A 20334-nucleotide genomic window follows, 5' to 3' on the forward strand; every position below is an offset into this window, starting at 1 on the left:
CTGGGTTCACTTCTCATCTCCGATCTTGAATATCTGAACTTAAATTCTCCTTACTCGTTAACATATTAGGTTTATTCATCAAATCAATTCAAGAATTTTATATTCATCAAAGTTATTTTCTTTTACAAAATTGTAACACGACAAAAAACACACATACCACTATCAGTCAATGATTCAGTAAAAATGCGTTTTTTTAAAGTCGGAAATATCCCCTGTCATTACCAGATGCTTTAACAAAAGAAACATTAAATTGGTAATCCAATGAAATTGAACAATCATTATAAGCAAATGGTTAGAGTCGAGTGTGTTCGCGAATAACCTGCTGTGTAAGAGTTCATTGTTCCGAAACAATCGTCGTTGCTCCGTTGCCAACTTGCAGTCAAACTACCGGTCGCACTTCACATGCATCGTGCTATCTCCGACGTTGTTTAGACAAAGTTTTGGAAAGCTTGAAGAAGTAACCCAGGTTTATAAAATGGAAGAGGAAAGCTATGGAGCTGGCAACAAAGACAAAGAGTCCAACCAAGGACATCTTGTCAACGTGGACATGTTTTTAGAGCACATTGGTGAATTTGGGAAGATGCAAATTATCTTGCAGATTATGTTTTGCATCATGATGCTGCCTGCAACTTATCAAACGCTGTTACTAACCTTCGCAGCAAATAACCCGGATTGGAAGTGCACAGGTCTTTCTGCAGAATGCAACAACACGAACACGATTTTCCACAGCAGCCATGATTTCTACGAACAAAGATGCAAGTTTAAAAATCGTAGTTCTTGGGAGTTTGTTCAACCGAAAAAGTTCTCTATTGTTACCGAGGTATATTTTTTTAATCAAGTTGCTTATGATCGTTTGAAAAGCAAAAATTGTTTATATAGAACAAACCACACAGGCGTCATCGCAGTTGCTTTCTGGGAGGGGGAGGGGCGTTGTGGACAATAACGTGACGAACATCCCGAGCAATTTTATCAGAGTGCGAAAAATAGAAATTAGCCTAATAAGTTTAAGAATTGGGGGTTATAGTTAACTCCTGACCCTGCCCCCACCCAGAATGCCACTACGATAGGCCTGTCAGCTTTAGTATGTAGAGTGATGCTCTAAGGATCAGCATTTTATGTCCGGTCACAACAGGTCTCTTCTCTTGGAGTCTTGCTCGAACTCCAACAGCGTGAATGAATATTCTGATTCTTTCCAAGTTTTGTATTTGAAGAAACACCTGTAAACCTTTGTGGATTCAGCCATGACAAATACTGATTATTCTCACCAACAGATAATATCAAAAACTAGATTTTCAAGAAACCAAAAATAACTTTCCCTCCATCATCATGATTACTCCGATTTGGCCATCCATTTTCTGCGTTAATATATCAAGGGCAATTTGGCAGATCTAATTGATTTTTCATATTTGAAAGCATTCCTTGGTGTGCTTTCAAGCTCTATGTTCAAAATCCAAAAATTTGAAAATGTATTCTTTTGACCTTTTTTTCACGTCAAGAGATTCCCTTCCGTTCTGATGCTGTATTTAGATGTGGGAAGTATATTTTATCCCTTGTGTCTTGAGTTCTAGGCCAACAGGGCAATAATGTTATTGGATTCTATAAAGTTTCGTTGTTCTTAGTTTTATCACGATTTAATAGTTTCTTAATTTTTTTGCTTCGAGTACTGAAGTTTCTTAATTTTTTCTGACTGTCCAGTACCCCCTTTTTTATAGCCAGTTACTTATAAAAAGAATGAGTGTAATCTCACTAAAACTACACACTGGGTGTCAACATTACGGTCTTTTTTCTATTCTTTAAAAGAATACACTTTGACGGAAATTAATTCACCAAACTGCTCAAATGAAAAGTTGTTTTAGAAGTTTATCCCTATATCAACAAACAGAACAAATGTAATCTGCAAATCAACCGTGAAATTTTTATTAAGCGCCCTTAATTCAGTGTTGAAATGAGAAAAACATAAAGAAAAAAAAGGAAAATCCGGACATTCCACGTGTAAAGTTTTTTTAACAGATTCAAAACAGAGGAAATTGCTGTAAAATATGGAAGGTTAAGTAGAACCGATCATAAGTTGAAATCAAAACGGCCAAATGGCAACTCTGTACAGAACGAATTGAATTCAAGTGTTGTCGTGCAAAAAAATCTGATTGTGAAAAGTACAAAACTAATCTGATGAATTTTGAATCAATCAAAGAACATTCTGTGGCGTAGAAGACAACAATAGGGAATGGCTTCGCTTCGTGATCCTTCGAACCTCATGAATTTGTAAATGACTTTCCTTCATCTTTACGCAACAGAAATTTTAGGAAATCAATTTATTTTTGCTAGAGGCATCTTTCGGACTAGCTTTCAGGTTAAACGACAGAGACCTTGTATGCTTTCTTCAGGTTTAGCGTTGGCTGCATTCAGAGGAAATTTCTGCACATCTTTTGTTTTGGACAAATTAAACCAGTAGCCCATTTATCAACATGGAGCGCCAATTTTACCTCAAAGGAAGGCCGATGACCAACTTGTGGTTACCTAAAGGCAGTTTGAATCAACGCATTACCTCTTTAAACGTACGTTGCAAAAAAATTGCCAAGAAATAAAAAATTGATTCTGCCGAGAACTGGGGGGCCCCCAGTTCCCCCATGGCGCCGCTACTGTACCTGTGGCTGAGAAATTGATTTTGCTCGAATTTAGAAACCCAAACAATTTATCAAAAACGAACTTGGTAACAATAAGTCAATGGAATAGCGACTATTTGATTTTGTTTGATGCCATGACAAGCCTTGAACTCTAAAGGTAGCTATTAACGGCACAAAGCCATGTCTTTTCCCCTGTCTATTAAAAGGGGTCTAGACCCCTAGGTAATTCTTCTTTCCCCTAATTTGAGGACACGTTTTCTCCTTGGGAGGGTACCCAATTTTTTCAGGGAAGCGGGGATTTGGCAAATTTTTTTGAACGGGGCTCGGGAATCGATATTACCGGAATTCGGGAATTGATGGTCGGGAATCGGGCCAAAAACGAAGCAGGAATTCGGGATTCAGGGGGCCTATTGACTACCCTCGTTTGGAAAAGATTCCCAAGGGTCCGCTATATTTCTTGCATTGGCAATTTTTAACGAAGTGGTTAAGATAATGGCTTCAATTTGACGTGTATCTCTGTGAAAATGAGGAATATCGAGAGTGAATTAACGGTTTTCGGCATTCAGTCCATAAGTATTTCATTGGTAAAGTATCAAGTTACGAAAAAGTGTCAGTTCATTTGCTGGGAAGCTGATCAATGCGCATTCGTGATCCATGTGATCACTAGAAAAATTGTAGGCTCTGCGTATGTTATGAACGTCGATGATAAAACTATAACCAGAATAAATATGCTTGGGTATTATTAGCAAACGAAAGCCCATGAGCTCGTAATAAGTAAGCACTTATCTTTATCGAGCGCAACAACAAATAGAGTTTAAAGTGCCTTTGCTACATCCCCACCGTGAGTAAAATCCCTCTCACTCGAGAAACTTGTCATTCACAGGTTAATCCACCCTTTCTATGCTACTCAGGGGCTTTGGCTGTTTTCCACAAATCCTACTTTGGTTACTAAAAATGGCAATTAATCGTGTATGGCATGTTGAACTGAGCTCATGTTCCTCTTGTGAACAAACGCTTTTCTAGTTGGATTTTTGGCCTAGAATCCTATTCATGATTGGCAGTCAAGACAGAAGGGGGGTTCTGCCGAAAGGCTAACATTCATTGAGGTGGCCCACGTGGATGATCATTTCTACAAAATTACGTCCGAAGACGTTGTACACATGCCAAAACTCTTTCTAAAAGTTATTTGGTATTCTTTTTTTCATGTTTTCCCTTATCTTTCAAAGTTATGATATGTTCCCTTTACATCTTAGTGGGATTTGATTTGCGAGAAGAACTCACTATCATACCTGGCAAATTCAGCCCTATTTCTTGGATGGGCCGTCGGGGCCCTGGTGCTTAGTGCCATCGCCGATAGGTAAGAACCAACCCAATATGTTGTCTCTAACTTTTGTGAATTTGCACAGCTAGGAAAATCGTTTCGGTGCAGATTTTTAGATATTTCATTACATCAAACCATTTCAAGCTATTCTCAATTATTAAAGAATTTCTACAAACTGTGTTAACTATTTAGTCATAATTATTTTCAACTTTTTGCTGTTAAAACATTTCCCTTAAATAAACGACACTTTTATTGATGATCAAATGTACGGAGACGTCAAAAAAGTTGTTTTTCTGCTACTGTAACGGTACAATAGGCACTTGATTACAAGTAGATATACAAGCTAAAATATGTGGGTTCTTTGAAAAAAATTCTTAAATAAAGGTATGCAATAAGTTTACAGCAAAGGAAAACTGCTACATCATATCTTTTCCATATATATGAATTGATCTGGACCAAGACCCCGAAGCTAGTTTTAGGACAGAGAAGCCACGCTTATCGAGCTTATGTGACAACACGTCGAGATTCTTATGCAGGATAGGGAAGAATTTAGACGATGTAAGATAATGATTGGATTTTGATTACACACCTTTCAGAGGGTTGGAAAATGATGGGAGCGACCATTTTGAAATTTCATATTTATCTTTGCGCGCAGGCTATGTTCCTAGGCCAGGAAAAACAGAGAGCTGGCGACACTCCACATTTCAAGTGAAAGTATGGTCATGTCATTGGCTCGAACCACAGACCCTGAATCTGTAGTCCACGACTCGAACAACTGAGCAATGTTTTAGCTAGATTCTTTTGTTTTTGCAGGTTTGGTCGAAAGTCCGTTCTATTTCCATCTCTTGGCACTGTAATACTTTGTGGATTCATCAGCGCTTTCGTTCATAATTTCTGGCTGTTTTTCGTGTTGAGGCTAATCACCGGATTTGCCCAAGGTGGTGTTGGCCTATCCATCTATGTATTGGCAACAGAGCTCGTTGGTCCTAACTTCAGGGCTTTGTCTGGGACAATAGTTTGGTTTGCGTTCACAGCAGCGTTGTGCCTGATCGGATTAAAAGCTTACTTGGTACCTGACTGGAGAATGTTGGAGATCATCGTGTCAGCTCCTTATGCATTTGTCATAGTATTTTGGAAGTATGTATCTTGAAAACAGTTTTCTTTTCTCATGTTAAATAGAATTTTCATCGGGTTGGATTGCTTGATTTTCCAGCAATACTTGGGTCAGCAGATATGACGCAGAAATGTGATTCAGAAGCAGGGGTGCCGTCCTAAATAGCTTTGCTGTACTGTAGGCAACTTCAGATAGCAAAACCAAAGACCACACCCATGAACACGCCCTATACGCTTGAATTCATCTTTAAGATCTTTTGTTGTTTATTCGAAATAACTGAAACTATTCACCGACTCTAAAATGCTAACGTAAATTCCTATTTCAAGGAAATGTATATTGCATAGCCATAGTTCACATTGCCTAGAAAGTAATTCATCCAACCAAACATATAATGGCTTGTTAAGGAAGTGGGCCTGAGCTACTCTAATATCCCTCCAAAATTTACAGAGGGGGCTGAACCTCACCGAGCCCTCCTTCGCGATCCCTCTGTTGAGAAGTGATTTGCAATCATCCCCAGTGATTTGAAATGATTTTCTATCATCCTCAAATACCGAAAGTGACAAAGCAACGTCAATCCCCTCCAGAATCAATAGAATTAAATCGTAGTCTTTTTCCCAGGAAAAGAAATTTCCAAATCTTACGGTTACTGAGAATTGACTCCACAACATTTCTCCCAAGCCTGTCTCTACACCAAAACGCCCTCATTCCTCTACTCTTGAAACACTCTTGACATTCAAGTTTATCTGCCAAATTGTTCTGAGAAATCTAACAAGGTTAATTTGACCTCTTTTTGCAGTTTATGCTTATTTATCACACTAGGAGTTGACACTGAGCGGGGAGCGAGGGTGAAGCACCACAAGGGTGAAACACCGCAAGGTTGAAGCACTGCACTTTGACTGGGTCGGCTTCGTCTTCGGATTGATCAGCCTCTGCACCGCCCATCGCTTTGATCTCAAGTGATTTGCATTTCGAGATGACGCGTTTGATTAAAATGGCACCAAGGTAAAAGAAACATGAAGAGGATGATTTAGATTTCCACTCATGTTGAAAGTTTTAGAGAGCTTGAATCCTTTCTGATTTTAGTAGCAACACCAGACTTTTTTAATACAAAATCCTGGCTGGGTGAAAATCTGAAATACGGAAGGAAAATATAAAGGCGTTCTTACTGACCTCATCAGTTTCAAATTACTGGGACAGAAATAGTTGAAGAAACTTTATCATATTATCATTGAGCAGATCCACCATGTCATCTCATTTGCTAGAAGAAATACTGAGGTTAAATAAGGGTTAGCAACAAATGAAAATTGAAGGAAGATGTCTCATTAAAGAACGTAACTAGCTGTGCTCAGCAAAGAGAGCCTCGATACGAAGAGGAGACCAAATAGCATTGTGTATCGAAATAGAATTACCCCTTCCCCAAGTAAGGTGGGTTAGCAGTAAAAAAAGCATATTGAGCACGATGTTATGGAAAATTCTTATTCGTCGTTTAATTGCTCTTTGATAATGCATTTATTTTACTTCACATCCTGTGAGAATCGTTAAACTCGGGTTACGTAGAGGGGAGAGGAGAAGAACGAGACTCTCATCAATTTATATTTAACGTAATTGTTTATGGCTGTTCGCTGATTTTCAGGGAACTTTTTTAAATGACAAACATGTTTGCTGATTTTGAAAACTTTGTGAGATGAATTAATTCTTATTCCAGTATTTGACATCTTTCATCTTGGTCTCTCAAGATGTATTCATATCGATGAGTTGTCATATAACTGAAATTTCGCTTAGGTACTGTCACAGAGGCTACTCATCACTATGTTTAGTTAAAACTTTGCATGATTCGTTCATGGTATTCTGTCGTTCGTTACAGCTGTAGAACTTTCTATATCGATTAGAATCCCGTTATATTCACTTTTCAGCCACATATTATGATACATTTCCTGGCCTAGGCCACACCTCCATTTCCATCTTGCAGTCGTTCTAAGCTCAGATGATATCCAATGTTGCAATAGAGGAAATTATTTATTTTTTATGCTTATCTTTTTCTCATCACCTTACTTCACGGTTTGTCTGTAACTCAGTTTAAGGTAATTCATGATTTCTCCTGCAATTACAGATGCGTTCCAGAATCAGTCAGGTGGTTGAGAGTAAATGACAAGGTTGACGAAGCAGAAGTTATTTTGAGAAAAGTTGCTAAGACTAATGGCAAGATCCAACCGACCGTGAAACTTTCCACTGCGGAGAAGGACACTGCGCATGGCACCTACGCTGATTTATTTCGACCGGCGTCAACATGTAGAGACACACTGGTTCAGTCATTCGCTTGGTAAGAGTAATTCTCCCCTCGAACTAAATAATTACTTTAATGTAGAGTTTGAGTATGGAGGAAATTTTGTATAATTTCTGCCGATGAACTTATAAAGGACATATAACATACACCCTACTGTATAGGATTATTTCCACTTTTTTTCTGACCCCCTCCATCGCCTTACTACAGCTATCCTCTTAAAAATTTTGTATATTGCCTCCAACCAAACATTTGCGCTGCGTCGCGTCACACTGCGTTTCGTTGCTATATACCTACATCCCCTCTCTTCTCAGGTTCGTAAATGGCATGGTCTACTATGGTGTTTCCCTGGCATCTGATAATTTAGGTGGCGATATGTACAGGGACTTCGTTTTAACCAGTCTGGTCGAACTTCCGGCAAATATCTTGGTTATTTATCTGGGTAACAAGTAAGTCATTCTAAGCCTTATTAGTATATCTTGGAACCCTTCAATACTAGACACAATGTGCTTGTAATACACTCTTTGATTTATCGAAATATCAACAATATAATAGTGCAAGAGTACTCTCCCAAATTTCTTTAAATCGTCAAAATTAGTCTTTACAAGCAATGAAATATTTTGCCTTCAAATCCATTCACTGTTTGTTTTGTGTCAGGGCCATGTAATTTTTGTACTTCCCTGATAAAATTATCGCAATACCTAAACAGTGAAATTCTTCAGAAACATCAATGCGACGTAAAAGACTTGCAACATATTTTGTACAACAAATTGTGCAACATATTTTGTCTGCTCTTGTTTACAGAATTGGCAGAAAACCAACCACGATATGGTCTATGTTTATCGGAGCATTGTCATGTGGTGCAGTTGCCTTCATACCAAACATAGCAAGCAATTCAGGTATGCTCCTGTTTTTATGGTATATGGCATTGATTTTTATAGGAATTCAAAATTAGATGTGACGTCTAGGTACTTATAGGAGTCAAGCATTTTCCTTTAAGCATATGTGAAGATGCTGGCATTTGCCAAGCGAACTCTTTTCTAATTATAGTTCAAGCATATTATCCAATGGTAGAGCAGTATGATACTCAAAATCTTATCCAATGAGGTAAAGGAAACAACACAATCAAATAAAACATATCTAACAAAGAATGATAAATTATCAACTCCAAACGGCTCTTTATTTTTAGATCGTCTACCTTACCTTTGCACAAACACTTAAATCGTTGGTTGAACACTTGTCCTGTGTTTCCCGTTTATTCTGTGTTTCAAAAATGAAGACGTTGCCGGGATGGCTAGCTGCTTTTAGTTGCATTTTTTGGCTATTTTAATGCAACGTAATTAAGATGAAATTAATAGATGTAATTGATAGAATTAATAGGTTATAGATGTAATTAGGTTTTAGAAGGCAGAAGCAAAATATTTTACCTTCGTTTTCAACGATTCTCAGGTAGGGAATGTTTTTGCCAAAAACGGTTTTATCGTCGTATGCATCATATCTATTTACATTTTGAATCGGGCTTTGCTGAGGAGGAAAAACAAGTTTGAGGAGAGATAAAAAACATGGCATTCCAGCTGTCTCTCACAAACAAAACCGCATTGGTACCAAAAGGAAATGAATTTGTCTTTTGTTCAATATAACCTTAAAGGTCAAACTTAGATTTGTGAAAAAAACCTAGTTACTTACTGAAATATCCTATATTTAAGTACCTTTCAGTTATTCAAGAAGTACATTGATTTAACCATAATTTAAAACATGTGTTATCTAGGGTTGTCTGAGAAATCGACACCTTAATGGTTTCATGATCTTTGATAGGAGCAAATGAACCAGGAATGTCACCTTAGATTCAGTAAATTATGGGAGATTAAGGGCACCTGAAAATTTGATGGGGAAGGGAATGAGAAAAGCTGGCAAGATATTGGATCCTAGTTCTCCACTTTTTACCCATTAATGATAACGAAGAAGGATGGAAAATGCAAAAATGAGACCATTCTTAGGGTTTTTTAGACTGGAATTGTAAGTTACCCGTGTAGAACCTTAATAGGCGATGAGACGAGCACGGTACAAATTAATTTAACGGTTCCAAACAAGACCATGTTTGTGAATTAACCATCTTAATTAGTGCGACCGTCCTTAAAGTGAACGATCAATAGATTCATTTTGGCTCGTTGCTTGAAGTACAGGGTCTCAGGTAACCTTCTCAAAGTTTTACTGACAATCCATAATATAATTATCAAAACGAAGATTAAAAGTTTTTCCATTCGAGTTTTTCAAGTTCTTCTTCTGAATGGCGTGTGTCTGTTTTTAGTTTACATGGGGCTGCGTATTACACTCGGCATGCTGGGAAAATTGTGCATCACCGTATCATTCAATGAGTTGTATGTCTGGTCTGTGGAGCTGAACCCAACTATTGTCAGGTAAGCAATATAGACGTATATGTTGCAGTTAGAGTTAACGGCATCGAGTCATGATAAAATGGATTGGGTATACCCAAAGTGCCAAAATCCGCTGAGTCACGATTTTCATGACTGCGATGCTATTGGCTGACCTAAAACTGGTCACATTACGGATGCCTATATCACGTGAAACAGCAACGATCACTCCGAAACCAAATGACCCCCTATAGAGAAGGCCTATTACCATGACTCAATGCCTTTAGATGTTCGATGTGTGTTCGGTGTCGGTTTTTTCAAAGCAACACTTACGCTTAGGTCCCGAATAAGCGTCCCCTCGCTAATTTTTTTCGAAGAAATTTCAGACTCCCCGCTCTTATTAGGACCCCCCCCCCCCCCCCCCGCTTATTAAATTTTCAATTTTTGTAGGAGAGCCCTTCAAAAAGGGTGAACAACTGTGGTTGAGTTGGTGGGTAAAAATAGTAGGACATTATTGTTCTGTTCTGTTTTGAAACTAACGTCTTGATGTTAACAGATATTTTTCCTTTAACACTGCTTAGTACTCTTTTACACCAAATCCCCCCCCCCCCCCGCTTATTTCCACCCCCCGCTTATTGAATTTTAGGAAATTTTTCAACCAAATTAGCCATCTTTTATGTTAGGGCAGCTAAAGCTGTTAGTGGCCGCTTCTTTTTCTTGATTCAGCCTTTAACAAAATTTTCACGAAACACTTCTTGCTTCAGATATTAGTAGAAATAGTGTGCTTGAATGGATGATTATTCCTTTTGATTTCTTGAATATGCTTTTTGATAACTCTCTATCATTGCGGGTTATCTCAGGCCGAGAAATAGTTGGGCTTTTCATTGTTTATGTCTTCACAGATCTCAAGGCATGGGCCTACTTCAGGTCATCAGCAGAATCGGCGCAGCTACTGCGCCATGGGTTGCGCAGTGGCTGAGGCTCTACGGGGATTACCTACCGTTTCTTTTAATGGGTGGTTTGACAATGGTTGCGACATTTCTGTGCTTCACCTTGAAAGAAACCAAAGGAAAAGAGACTGCTGAAGTTTTCACAAGAAAGTCAAAACCAGCAATAGAAGGTCAGTGATTTCTCAAGTGTCGTTAAAAATTATACAGTAACTATTCAATTATCCGACCCACCGTTTATCCGGACTTCGATTATCCGGTCCGTTAAAAATGTGAAAAACCTTAGGAAGAATTTTCTGCATTTTTGACAAATATGTCGGGTGCGTTTTTCTTGCTTTCCATTTTAAAAATCTTATGAGTATTTTGAGAGGATTTGGTGCATTAGATTGTAATGTGTGCTTAGAAATAAACTTTCAAAACACTCGTCTATTTTATTTACGCTGGTTTCTGCCCTTATTCGTATATTTTCAATTATCCGGAATTTTGGATTATCCGCATGAAATCCCGTGTCCCGAGAAGACCGGATAATTGAATAAGTACTGTTGTGTTATCTTTCGATGCACGATAATTGGATGACTGTTTTTTGGGAGGCGGGAGAGGGGAGGGGGGCTACTAGAGTCAGCGTTAGGGGGAGTATTGAAAGTTCTTCAATGAGGCGCTAGATTAGCTTGGCTTTAAAGTGTCCAAAAACCTACTTGAATATACTTCACCCAATATACGAAAAATATAACCAATAGATACTTAAATAGAAATATCTGTTTTGTAGCCTAGAGTAGTGAGCATCATTCTCTTTTGTTATGTTTTGTTTTATATCCTTGTGTTATCGTGGTATTTATCTGAAATCTTGTTGCTTTTCAGAGGTAACCATGGTGAAGATGGATCATTCTAGGGTTGAACCAAATGTTGAGGTCATGGCTATTAGACGTGAAGATGAAATTGTTTTGTCTAACAAAGATGTCACAGAACCTATAATGGGATGATACATGTATACGAGACAAATTAAAAACAGTTTATAGCTACAGATTAAGTGGCTGCTTCATTTTTTTAACTAGTTGGGTATCATTGGCAACGGTATAGGTAACATCTTTTCGCCTTATGCTGAAAGAAAATAAAATGAGAGATGGCAAAAATTGACCATGTTTAATATGCAGGTTGGGATCGAGACTATAAAATGCAAACGAAGCAACGTTTGTCTTGGCAAACCTCGAAGAGAAACCAAACTCTTTCTGCATACTTAAAGGAGCTGTGTCACGTAAACGTAAACAAACATTATGTGCGGGGCGTCTCTGCGCTGTCCCTTTGGCCAAATACAGCCCGTTACGACGTTCTCTTCTCGTGTTCCCGCTGCAGTACAAACGGCTTCTTTTTCGTCGACTGATCAATGAAATAATGTTATAATAAAATCATATAAAGTCGTTACAGCTTTGGCAGTGGAAAAGCATTATTCACTAACAAAAGAAGTTAAGATCTTCCGGATGCGCTACGATTCTCTGTCCCACCAAATCTCACTTCAGTTGCTATAGTGTATTCGCCCCATTCACAAGCATCAGCACAACAGCATTGTCCCGCAGCCTTACACGTGACCTAATCCCTTCTCCGAAAGTCTTTGTCTAGGAATATTTCATACTTTCTTAAGTGGTAGACAAATGAGCTGAAAAAAAGGAATGACTTCGAACCTCGTTTCTTGTTGCATCAAATTTCTTAAAAGTTTGGGTTTTCAACGTCTTCTCCTACCATACAGGACCACTGCTAGAATTTGTTTCTCCAGTTTTTTTTTATTGCAATCAGTTATGAATCTTCCTCCCTGCCAAATGCAGAGTCATTTCATCCATTCAGATCTGGTTGCTTTTCATATACTGTAGAAAATTTTTTTATCCTAAGCTCACATAGGTGAATCCCACAGCTATTTTCATTCACTAGAATATTAATGGGACTTTTTACTCGTTTTTATCAAGTAAATCTTTTAATTCACGGATTTAGATCAAATGAAATATTTAAATAACCTAAATCCTTTGAGCGCAAAATTAATGTTGATTTAAAGTTTTCATGTTTTCTTCAGAAGATGGTTCACCCTGTGTGATAAAGGGATCTGACTGAAGCCTTTGGATTATCGTAAATATTTATGTAGACAATTCATCACGTTTGCAGAGACAGGAAAAGAGGAAACAGTCCTCCCAGATCCCATTTGCTAAAAAAGTGGGTGAGCCATCCTTTTTTGCCAACATATTTGAAGATTCGCAGATTAAGCATTCCCTATATGGCAAAAAAACTCCAGGTTTTACAATTGTTTTCCAAGGTTGGTGTCACACTTTTCCCAGCGTAGCGAAGGGTCTGGCTTGCACAGGGCAGTCTAGAGTTTTTTGATAGGCCTGGCCAATTAAAATGAATAAACTACGTTGTATTTTTAACTTAAAACATTCCATGGAGCTGCATAAACAGACTTCAATATCTTGCCAGCGCCGATATTCTTTATTTTGATCTTAGTGGTGTCGTAATTGGTCCTAGAGTCATAGTTATAATTGACCATCCTCAAGGTCATCCAAGGTTCTCACGTTGATCATTTTGCTTTAAGATGTCACCCTTTTAGAATGTAATCTAATAATGGTACCAAAACTCCAGTTTGTGTAGGATTATTTTTACGGGACATTTCAAAGTGCTCAGATCTTATTACACCATAAATGCACTGACCTTTATTTCTCCAGGTTTTCTATTCAGGTCAGTGGCGTAGCTTGACCTTCCAGACTAGGGAGTGGAGGGTGATGTGAAGTAAAATTTACTAACGAAGACATATAGATGAAGATAAATTTAGGTGCTCTTTCACCTACCGATAGACGACTACACCGACAAACCAGGGAATTTTTGCACCAACTAAACATTTACCGACAAACTCATGGAGAATGGGGGGGGGGCACTTCCGCCAGCTACGCCCCTGATTCTGGTCTAAAAATTTAACAATACGTCTGGGATTTTTATGAACTCCACACACGAAAAATATTTATGTGGCATAATGCGATTTAATTTACAAAAAAGTCCAATTGTTCGGGATAAGGAGTTTTTCCAATTCTGTATAAAAAGGGGATGTATCCAATTCTATAAAAACGTATTCGATTCTGTCGCAAATCACCATTGTAGCAGAGAAACAAGTATTTTATTCTTGGAATTATTCAGAAAGAAGTAGGTGGTGCACTAACCTTGATTAAGCCACGTTAATGGGTAAATGAGGTTGAATTCGATTTAAGTTTGAAATTTTCTTGATTTTGTAAAAACGTTCTTATATAGAAGTTTTATAGAATTTATGATTCAATTTTGTAAAACTTTCGATAAAGATTGTAACATTTGATGAATTTTACTGCTTGTTGTATTTTTAAATTTTATTGACTCAGATTTCACACTGGGTTTGTAGCAAATCGTTGTATTTATAAACGCTTAGCTTTTGATTCATTTGTTCCAAGTAATGCCCTGGTGCAGGGGCCCAATGGAAGTTGCTGAAAAATTTGGCTTTCTAAGGCTAGCTATAGCCTCCCCTGCCCCAAGGCCAATTCCCACTTGACCTGGTATAGTCGGTACGTTGATAATTAGTGTTCTTGTCAAAAACTGGGGAGAAACCTGTTATACGGTTCTGTCTATTATACATTAAAATATCTCTAGATTTGAAGTTAAGAACGAGAGGAAATTGTATTCTGGTTTGTATTTAAGATGTTAGCTACATTATCCTAGTTTTATCATGTATAGTAGTTAGTATTTGCAACTTTACCTTTTTCAAGGAAAGCCTATTGCAACGACATTCATGAGTTATCTTTTCATTGTGTTATCTTTGGAGAAATGACAAATATAAAGTGTGTTTAGAAAACAAGAATTTGGGCAATAGAATAAGATAGTATAAAAACAAAAATTAAATATGGAGGAAATGCTCACAAAATGAATTTTCCATATACTTTTTCAACATGATATTTTTATAAAATTTGACAAAAAAGAAAAGAAAACGACAAACAATTTTTCACAAGAAGCAGTTATCCATCACTTTAATTTGAGATAGCTCAGTGACAACATGGCGTATGGGTCATCGGTTCAAATTTTGATGCACGTAGAATTGACATTGTGCTTGCGAATGCTATTCAACTGGTCAACTTTTGGTTTTACAAAAACGTCCAACAGAAGCAGAAAACTTTTTTGTTGTAATTCTGAATTTTGGAAGCAACGCAAAGCCACATAGCTCAATGCCACGTGGCTGGGCAAACTATCGTTCCCATCTCTCTTACTTCCATGGACCAGCAGATTCAGAATATTTCATCTGGCTAGCCCAATTCTATTCCTGTCGATTGAGTATGAGAAAGTTTTGAAATGTCGCCTAAAAGCATCAACATTGTTTTCTGAAATAAATTTTTCTCTATTTTGAGAGAACCATGAAAATTTTAATATAGCTATTTTCAGGTTGCATTTTTGAGAGTAATTTATTCTTATAATAATTTTTCAATCTTGTTGTAAACTTTGACATTTAGCTAAGTTTTTATTATTATATTTCAGTTAACAACTGTAATAATTTGCATGAAACTTGTTTTTTGTTATTGTATCTTGTTATTATTCTCTGATAAACTTGTTATATAATTAAACTGAAGTTATGATTTATCAAAACGGCCATCAAAAACTGCAAGTAAATGATGCATGTCAGCTGTAATACACCGAGCATGCGCAGTAATTTGATTTGCAGTATGGTTTGTTTTTGGCGCAGAAATTATGGTGACCATGTGAGGAATGCTGAAGGAGATGAAATCCGTTGTCATCTATGAGAATTATTCGAAGATACCACAGAATTTAGCTAAAATCTTTGTGAGGAATAATTTTTTTGTATTTATTTTGAATCTGTTTTGGTAAATACCACTGTAAGCACAGTTCATGCATGTATTTCTCGTGTTGACTAGGCCTAGTGTAGCACTTATTGCGATGTGAGTTTCATGTGTTATTCTTTTAAAAAAAAACATTCTCATGCATTGTAAAAGTAAAGCAACGATATTTTTGCTTTTTTGCATTGCAGTTGCTTATTTGTGGTAGGCCTACTCCGCGAAATGTGCGGTCTAGCTTGCATAGCATCGCAAATCTTGACACGCGCCAGATTACCTCTGCATGCCAAAATCTGAAATTGCACACCGTATTTACATTATTAAAGAAAACTTCTGTCAACTCGCAAAATTTTAGGTAAAGGAAAGGTTGAACGCGGAAATCATAAGACGGTTTCAGACCTGTAATGGACTTTGAATCGCATTTCCAAGCCATTCTACAAGTCAAAGCATTTTGAATCAAGGGAGCTGTGGCAACTGGGCAAATTGCTCCAGGACCTCTGAAGGCTAGGGGGACCCATTCAAGTGATGAATTAGAATTTGAGAATAGAATTAATGAAGGTCAGAATGAACCTCCAGGTTGATTCATCAACCAATGACCTTTCAGCTGAGCCAAACTGCTCAAAATATGTACAAATGATTCACGATAACTTTTTTGTCATTTTTCTTAGGGGACAATGTCACTTGTTCCAGCTCAAGACATTCACCAGTTTTGCTTAAATGGTGGTTGGGTAATCTTACCCTACTGAAGTACCCAACTGGAACAGTTGTGCAGAATTGCTTTTGATGATGCCAAGGTGCAAATGGCAAATTATCCACAAAGCTTTAGAACAACAAAAAAGATTGAGACTCGCTGTGGTGAGCATGAAATCTGATTGCAGTATTTGATGACTCATAAGGTAATGTAGGATACAGTTATGATTTTCTTCGAATTTCATTTTCCAATTCCAGCCAAGTAAAATCTTAAAACAGTCTGGAAAAACAAGCAGAAAATTGAGACAGGAAACAAACAGAAAACATTTTTACTTGACCTTTATATTTGTTTGATTTTTTATTATTAGTGAGCCCGGGAAGCCCTCCAGCCAATGAGCTGGGGAAGCAATGGTTTTTATTTTTTCTAAGTATTTGTCTCAAGTCACAAACTCTGCATATATTTTGAAACATCAATACTTTCAATTTTTTTCTTGTGTGAAAAAGATTGTTGTTGGTTAAACAGCACCTCCACTGTCAAAAATAGATGCCAACCATAATTTTAAAAATGGGCAAATGGTGCACCTATGGATGAAAATACTTGTAATGAATTTAAAACTTTTCTTTTAAAGCCAAAGCTAGGGAATACAACTTTTAAGAAAGAAACATAGCTTATAAGCGGGTAAGCTAGTCTGGATATAGAAGAGATTGTTATGAAACTCATAAATAGAAGTTGGAAATATCCTCTAGAATTTTGATAATAAAGGTCATGGAAAGAAGTATTTTAGTTTTAAGAAGGGGGCAAGATTTTATTCTATTGATCCTTCAGTTTACAGTTTTGAATAACTATTTTAGGAAATCATTCTAGGAAGCAGGGTATATACTATAAAAATTATTATTTGAGGTTGTGGTAATATTTATCTTGGCCTAAAACTGTGATTAGAATCCTTTTAAAAAACTGAGTTAGTAAAACTCTTGAAAGTGTGTAGCTTATGTGACGATATCGTCTTTTCCATAGTGGCACTTGTCTGAAATAAACTGTGGATCTATCCATCTTATTTTTGAGAACAACTCGCCGTTGTAACCTTCAAACCTCTAGTTGAGTGTCCTTTCTAAGCCTGGGATTACTTGATGCTTCACCTCCTAGACGCTCTCCAAACACTTCTTTGCCGAAAGGGTTGAGCGTTAACTTCTATGGTAAGGTACTAGCGGTTTTCCCAGTACTTTAAAAAATATTCCTACAAATTCTCCTTCATAGCTTACTTTGAATCGGTGCATGTATCTGTCAAGAAACTCTGCATCTGTCCCTATCGCTTTTCTTCGAGCTTGCAAGAGGCTGTTTACATGAAGTGGGCTAACTTACTTGAGTTATCTGGTTAACTTCGGGTAATTTCCCAATCAGGAAAGGAATAAATTGATATTTGTCATTGTTGTGAAAACTGGTGTTCATCATTGTTTCCTGAATAGCTCTATAGGCAACTCAATGATTTATCCTTTCAGCTTAATTGCATTTATCCAGCTTTTTTGGTTTGGCAGAGCTGTAGTGACTGGAAGCTGTTTATATTTGTTTGCTATATACAAAACAAGAGATATCTGCACTTAGTTCTTTCTGTTGAAGTGCTCTCTTTTTTAGCTTTCTTTTTTCTGATGTTGGGGCATTCAGATTGTTTTGGCATTCAGATTGTTTAGGCAATACCTGTAGCCTTTCCAACATCCTAGCTCGAACCACTCTTTTCTAGCTCCAACACTATCTTTTGAAGATAACAGGTCTACCATTTGAAGTCTGTATAGTTTTTGATGAAGGGAATCGATCCAAAAGACCAATTATGATGGTCCTAAGAATCCTGCATTGACCTGCATACAATCAACTTTCTAACGAGAAAAGCATTGAACCATTTTCTAGTCTAGGCCTAATTAAGATTGAACAGTGTAATGCTATTGCTCTTGTTACGGTTTTCAAGAACCTGTCTCGAATCTGATAACAAGGTCACTCCACCAATTGAATAACAGTTTTTAAGTTGACAGACCATTCTCACAACAGCAGTCTCTTTCTGTATAAAGGACAATGGATGGGGCAACCCCTGCTGCATCAAACCTTCTGCCATTGGTCGGAGAGTGGCGGATGTTTCGGAGGATGTGATGACTGATTGGAGAATCTCTCCCCACTCATTGCCAACGTTGACAGCAAAACTTGCAGAGTAGGAATCACTACCAGCGAGCTTCTTGCAGACCTTTTTAGTGGCATCTATCTTCAAGACAGATTCAAAGGTACTCGTCAGCGCGGGCCTGAGAGATTCAAGTCTTTTCCACATATCCCTTGCATAGCAAGCCAGAAACCATTGGGATTTTTGAATCTCTTTGAATCCTTCCTCCTTCTGGTAAATTTGCGTTGTGCCAGCCTAGACTCCTTTTGAGTGAAGATCACACTCTCGCAAGTACTCGGCATACCTTCTTTGCCATTCTTCCGTGTGCAGCTCTGACAACATTGACTGCAAGGAACTAGGACTGTTGCCCAGCTTTCTTGAGTGTAGCATGGAAACAACTGACCTGTCACAGGCATACTGACCCGACAAAACTGAGGGCAAAAGGCAACTGTTGCAAGATCCTCTGGTTGTACTCTGAGGGGAAACGGCAACTGTTACAAGATCCTCTGGTTGTACTCTATAATGTTCATGCCACATCTGCTACATGCAAAATATTCAGAAGTAACATGACGTATCTAAGACTAGACGAACATGATTATAGAGATTCCATTGATGTAGTTCCTCTGGCACAACGATCAACTGGCAGTAACTGGCCTCCTTTAGTCTCCTGTCTGGTGATTGTATAAAGTGGGAAGTCAGGGTCTTCCAGACAGCGGACATGCTTCTTTTCGAGGGCCCAGATATTTGAGATCTCCTCCTTGAAGACTGGCACTAGGACTGTTGCCCAGCTTTCTTGAGTGTAGCATGGAAACAACTGACCTGTCACAGGCATACTGACGCGACAAAACTGAGGGCAAACGGCAACTGTTGCAAGATCCTCTGGTTGTACTCTATAATGTTCATGCCACATCTGCTACATGCAAAATATTCAGAAGTAACATGACATATCTAAGACTAGACGAACATGATTATAGAGATTCCATTGATGTAGTTCCTCTGGCACAACGATAAACTGGCAGTAACTGGCCTCCTTTAGTCTCCTGTCTGGTGATTGTATAAAGTGGGAAGTTAGTGTCTTCCAGACAGCGGACATGCTTCATTTCGAGGGCCCAGATATTTGAGATCTCCTTGAAAACTGGCACCCCAAGTGTATCTGTCATGGCCGTCATGTTCAATATGAGGTCCTCTAACAAGGATTTGATCTCTTTTGGTGTCTGTGTCTGTCTCCTGCAATGTCTCGTTAGCTCAGCAAAGGTTATTGCTTGATCCACTGCCATATCAGAGGGGTCTCTGACTCTAGCAGCAATCAGCTCCTCTTTAAAAGGAAAAGATGCGAGTAATGAAAAAACAAACTAGAATAATTTGATGGTGGTTTTGTGGCAAGCTGAAAGTAAGAAAATTATTCACTCAAGTTAAACTGCACAGAAAAGTCCATTCAATTGTTAAAAAAATTCTTTTGGCATCTATGAGATTGTAGACATTACTAGCATCCCATTCAAAGATACAACCAGACAGCCTTCACATGAAAGTACCATCAAGAGGATGCGACTCCGACGTGCATCCAACTGCCAGTCTTCTCATAAAATGCCAGACGTCTAGTCTGATAACAAGGTCACTCCACCGATTGAATAGCAGTTTGTAACTTGACGGACCATTCTGACAACAGCAGTCTCTGTCTGTATAAAGGACAACGGATGGGGTGACCTCTGCTGCAGCATATCGGTCCATCCAACCTTCTGCTATTGGAAGAAGAATGGCAGATGAGTCTGAGGATGTGATGACTGATTTGAGAATCTCTCCCCGCTCATTGCCAACATTGACAGAAAAACTTGCAGAGTATGAATCACTGCCAGCCAGCTTTGTGCAAACCTTTTTAGTGGCATCTATCTTTAGGACAGATCCAAAGGTGCTTGTCAGAGCGGACCTGCAAGATTTAAGTCTCGTCCACACATCCTCTTACCAGCAAGCAAAAAACCATCGAGGTCACTTGAATCCTCCCTTCTTCT

At 38.1% G+C, this 20334-nt stretch overlaps 1 protein-coding gene across 1 annotated transcript; it reads left to right on the forward strand.

The window, feature by feature from the left end:
* Positions 1-325: 325 nt before the first annotated feature.
* On the forward strand, positions 326-14443 carry LOC135690620 (organic cation transporter protein). The gene is made up of 9 exons (XM_065208221.2): positions 326-820; positions 3878-3981; positions 4759-5082; positions 7170-7379; positions 7655-7789; positions 8145-8239; positions 9649-9757; positions 10615-10832; positions 11518-14443. The coding sequence occupies exons 1-9, from the start codon at positions 476-478 to the stop codon at positions 11637-11639; spliced, it is 1662 nt and encodes a 553-aa protein (XP_065064293.2). The 5' UTR covers positions 326-475; the 3' UTR covers positions 11640-14443.
* The last annotated feature ends 5891 nt before the right edge of the window (positions 14444-20334 follow it).

Source organism: Rhopilema esculentum, chromosome 4 (assembly GCF_057945365.1).
Source record: "Rhopilema esculentum isolate cy_ngs chromosome 4, ASM5794536v1, whole genome shotgun sequence".
In the NCBI taxonomy this organism is placed as follows: domain Eukaryota; kingdom Metazoa; phylum Cnidaria; class Scyphozoa; order Rhizostomeae; family Rhizostomatidae; genus Rhopilema; species Rhopilema esculentum.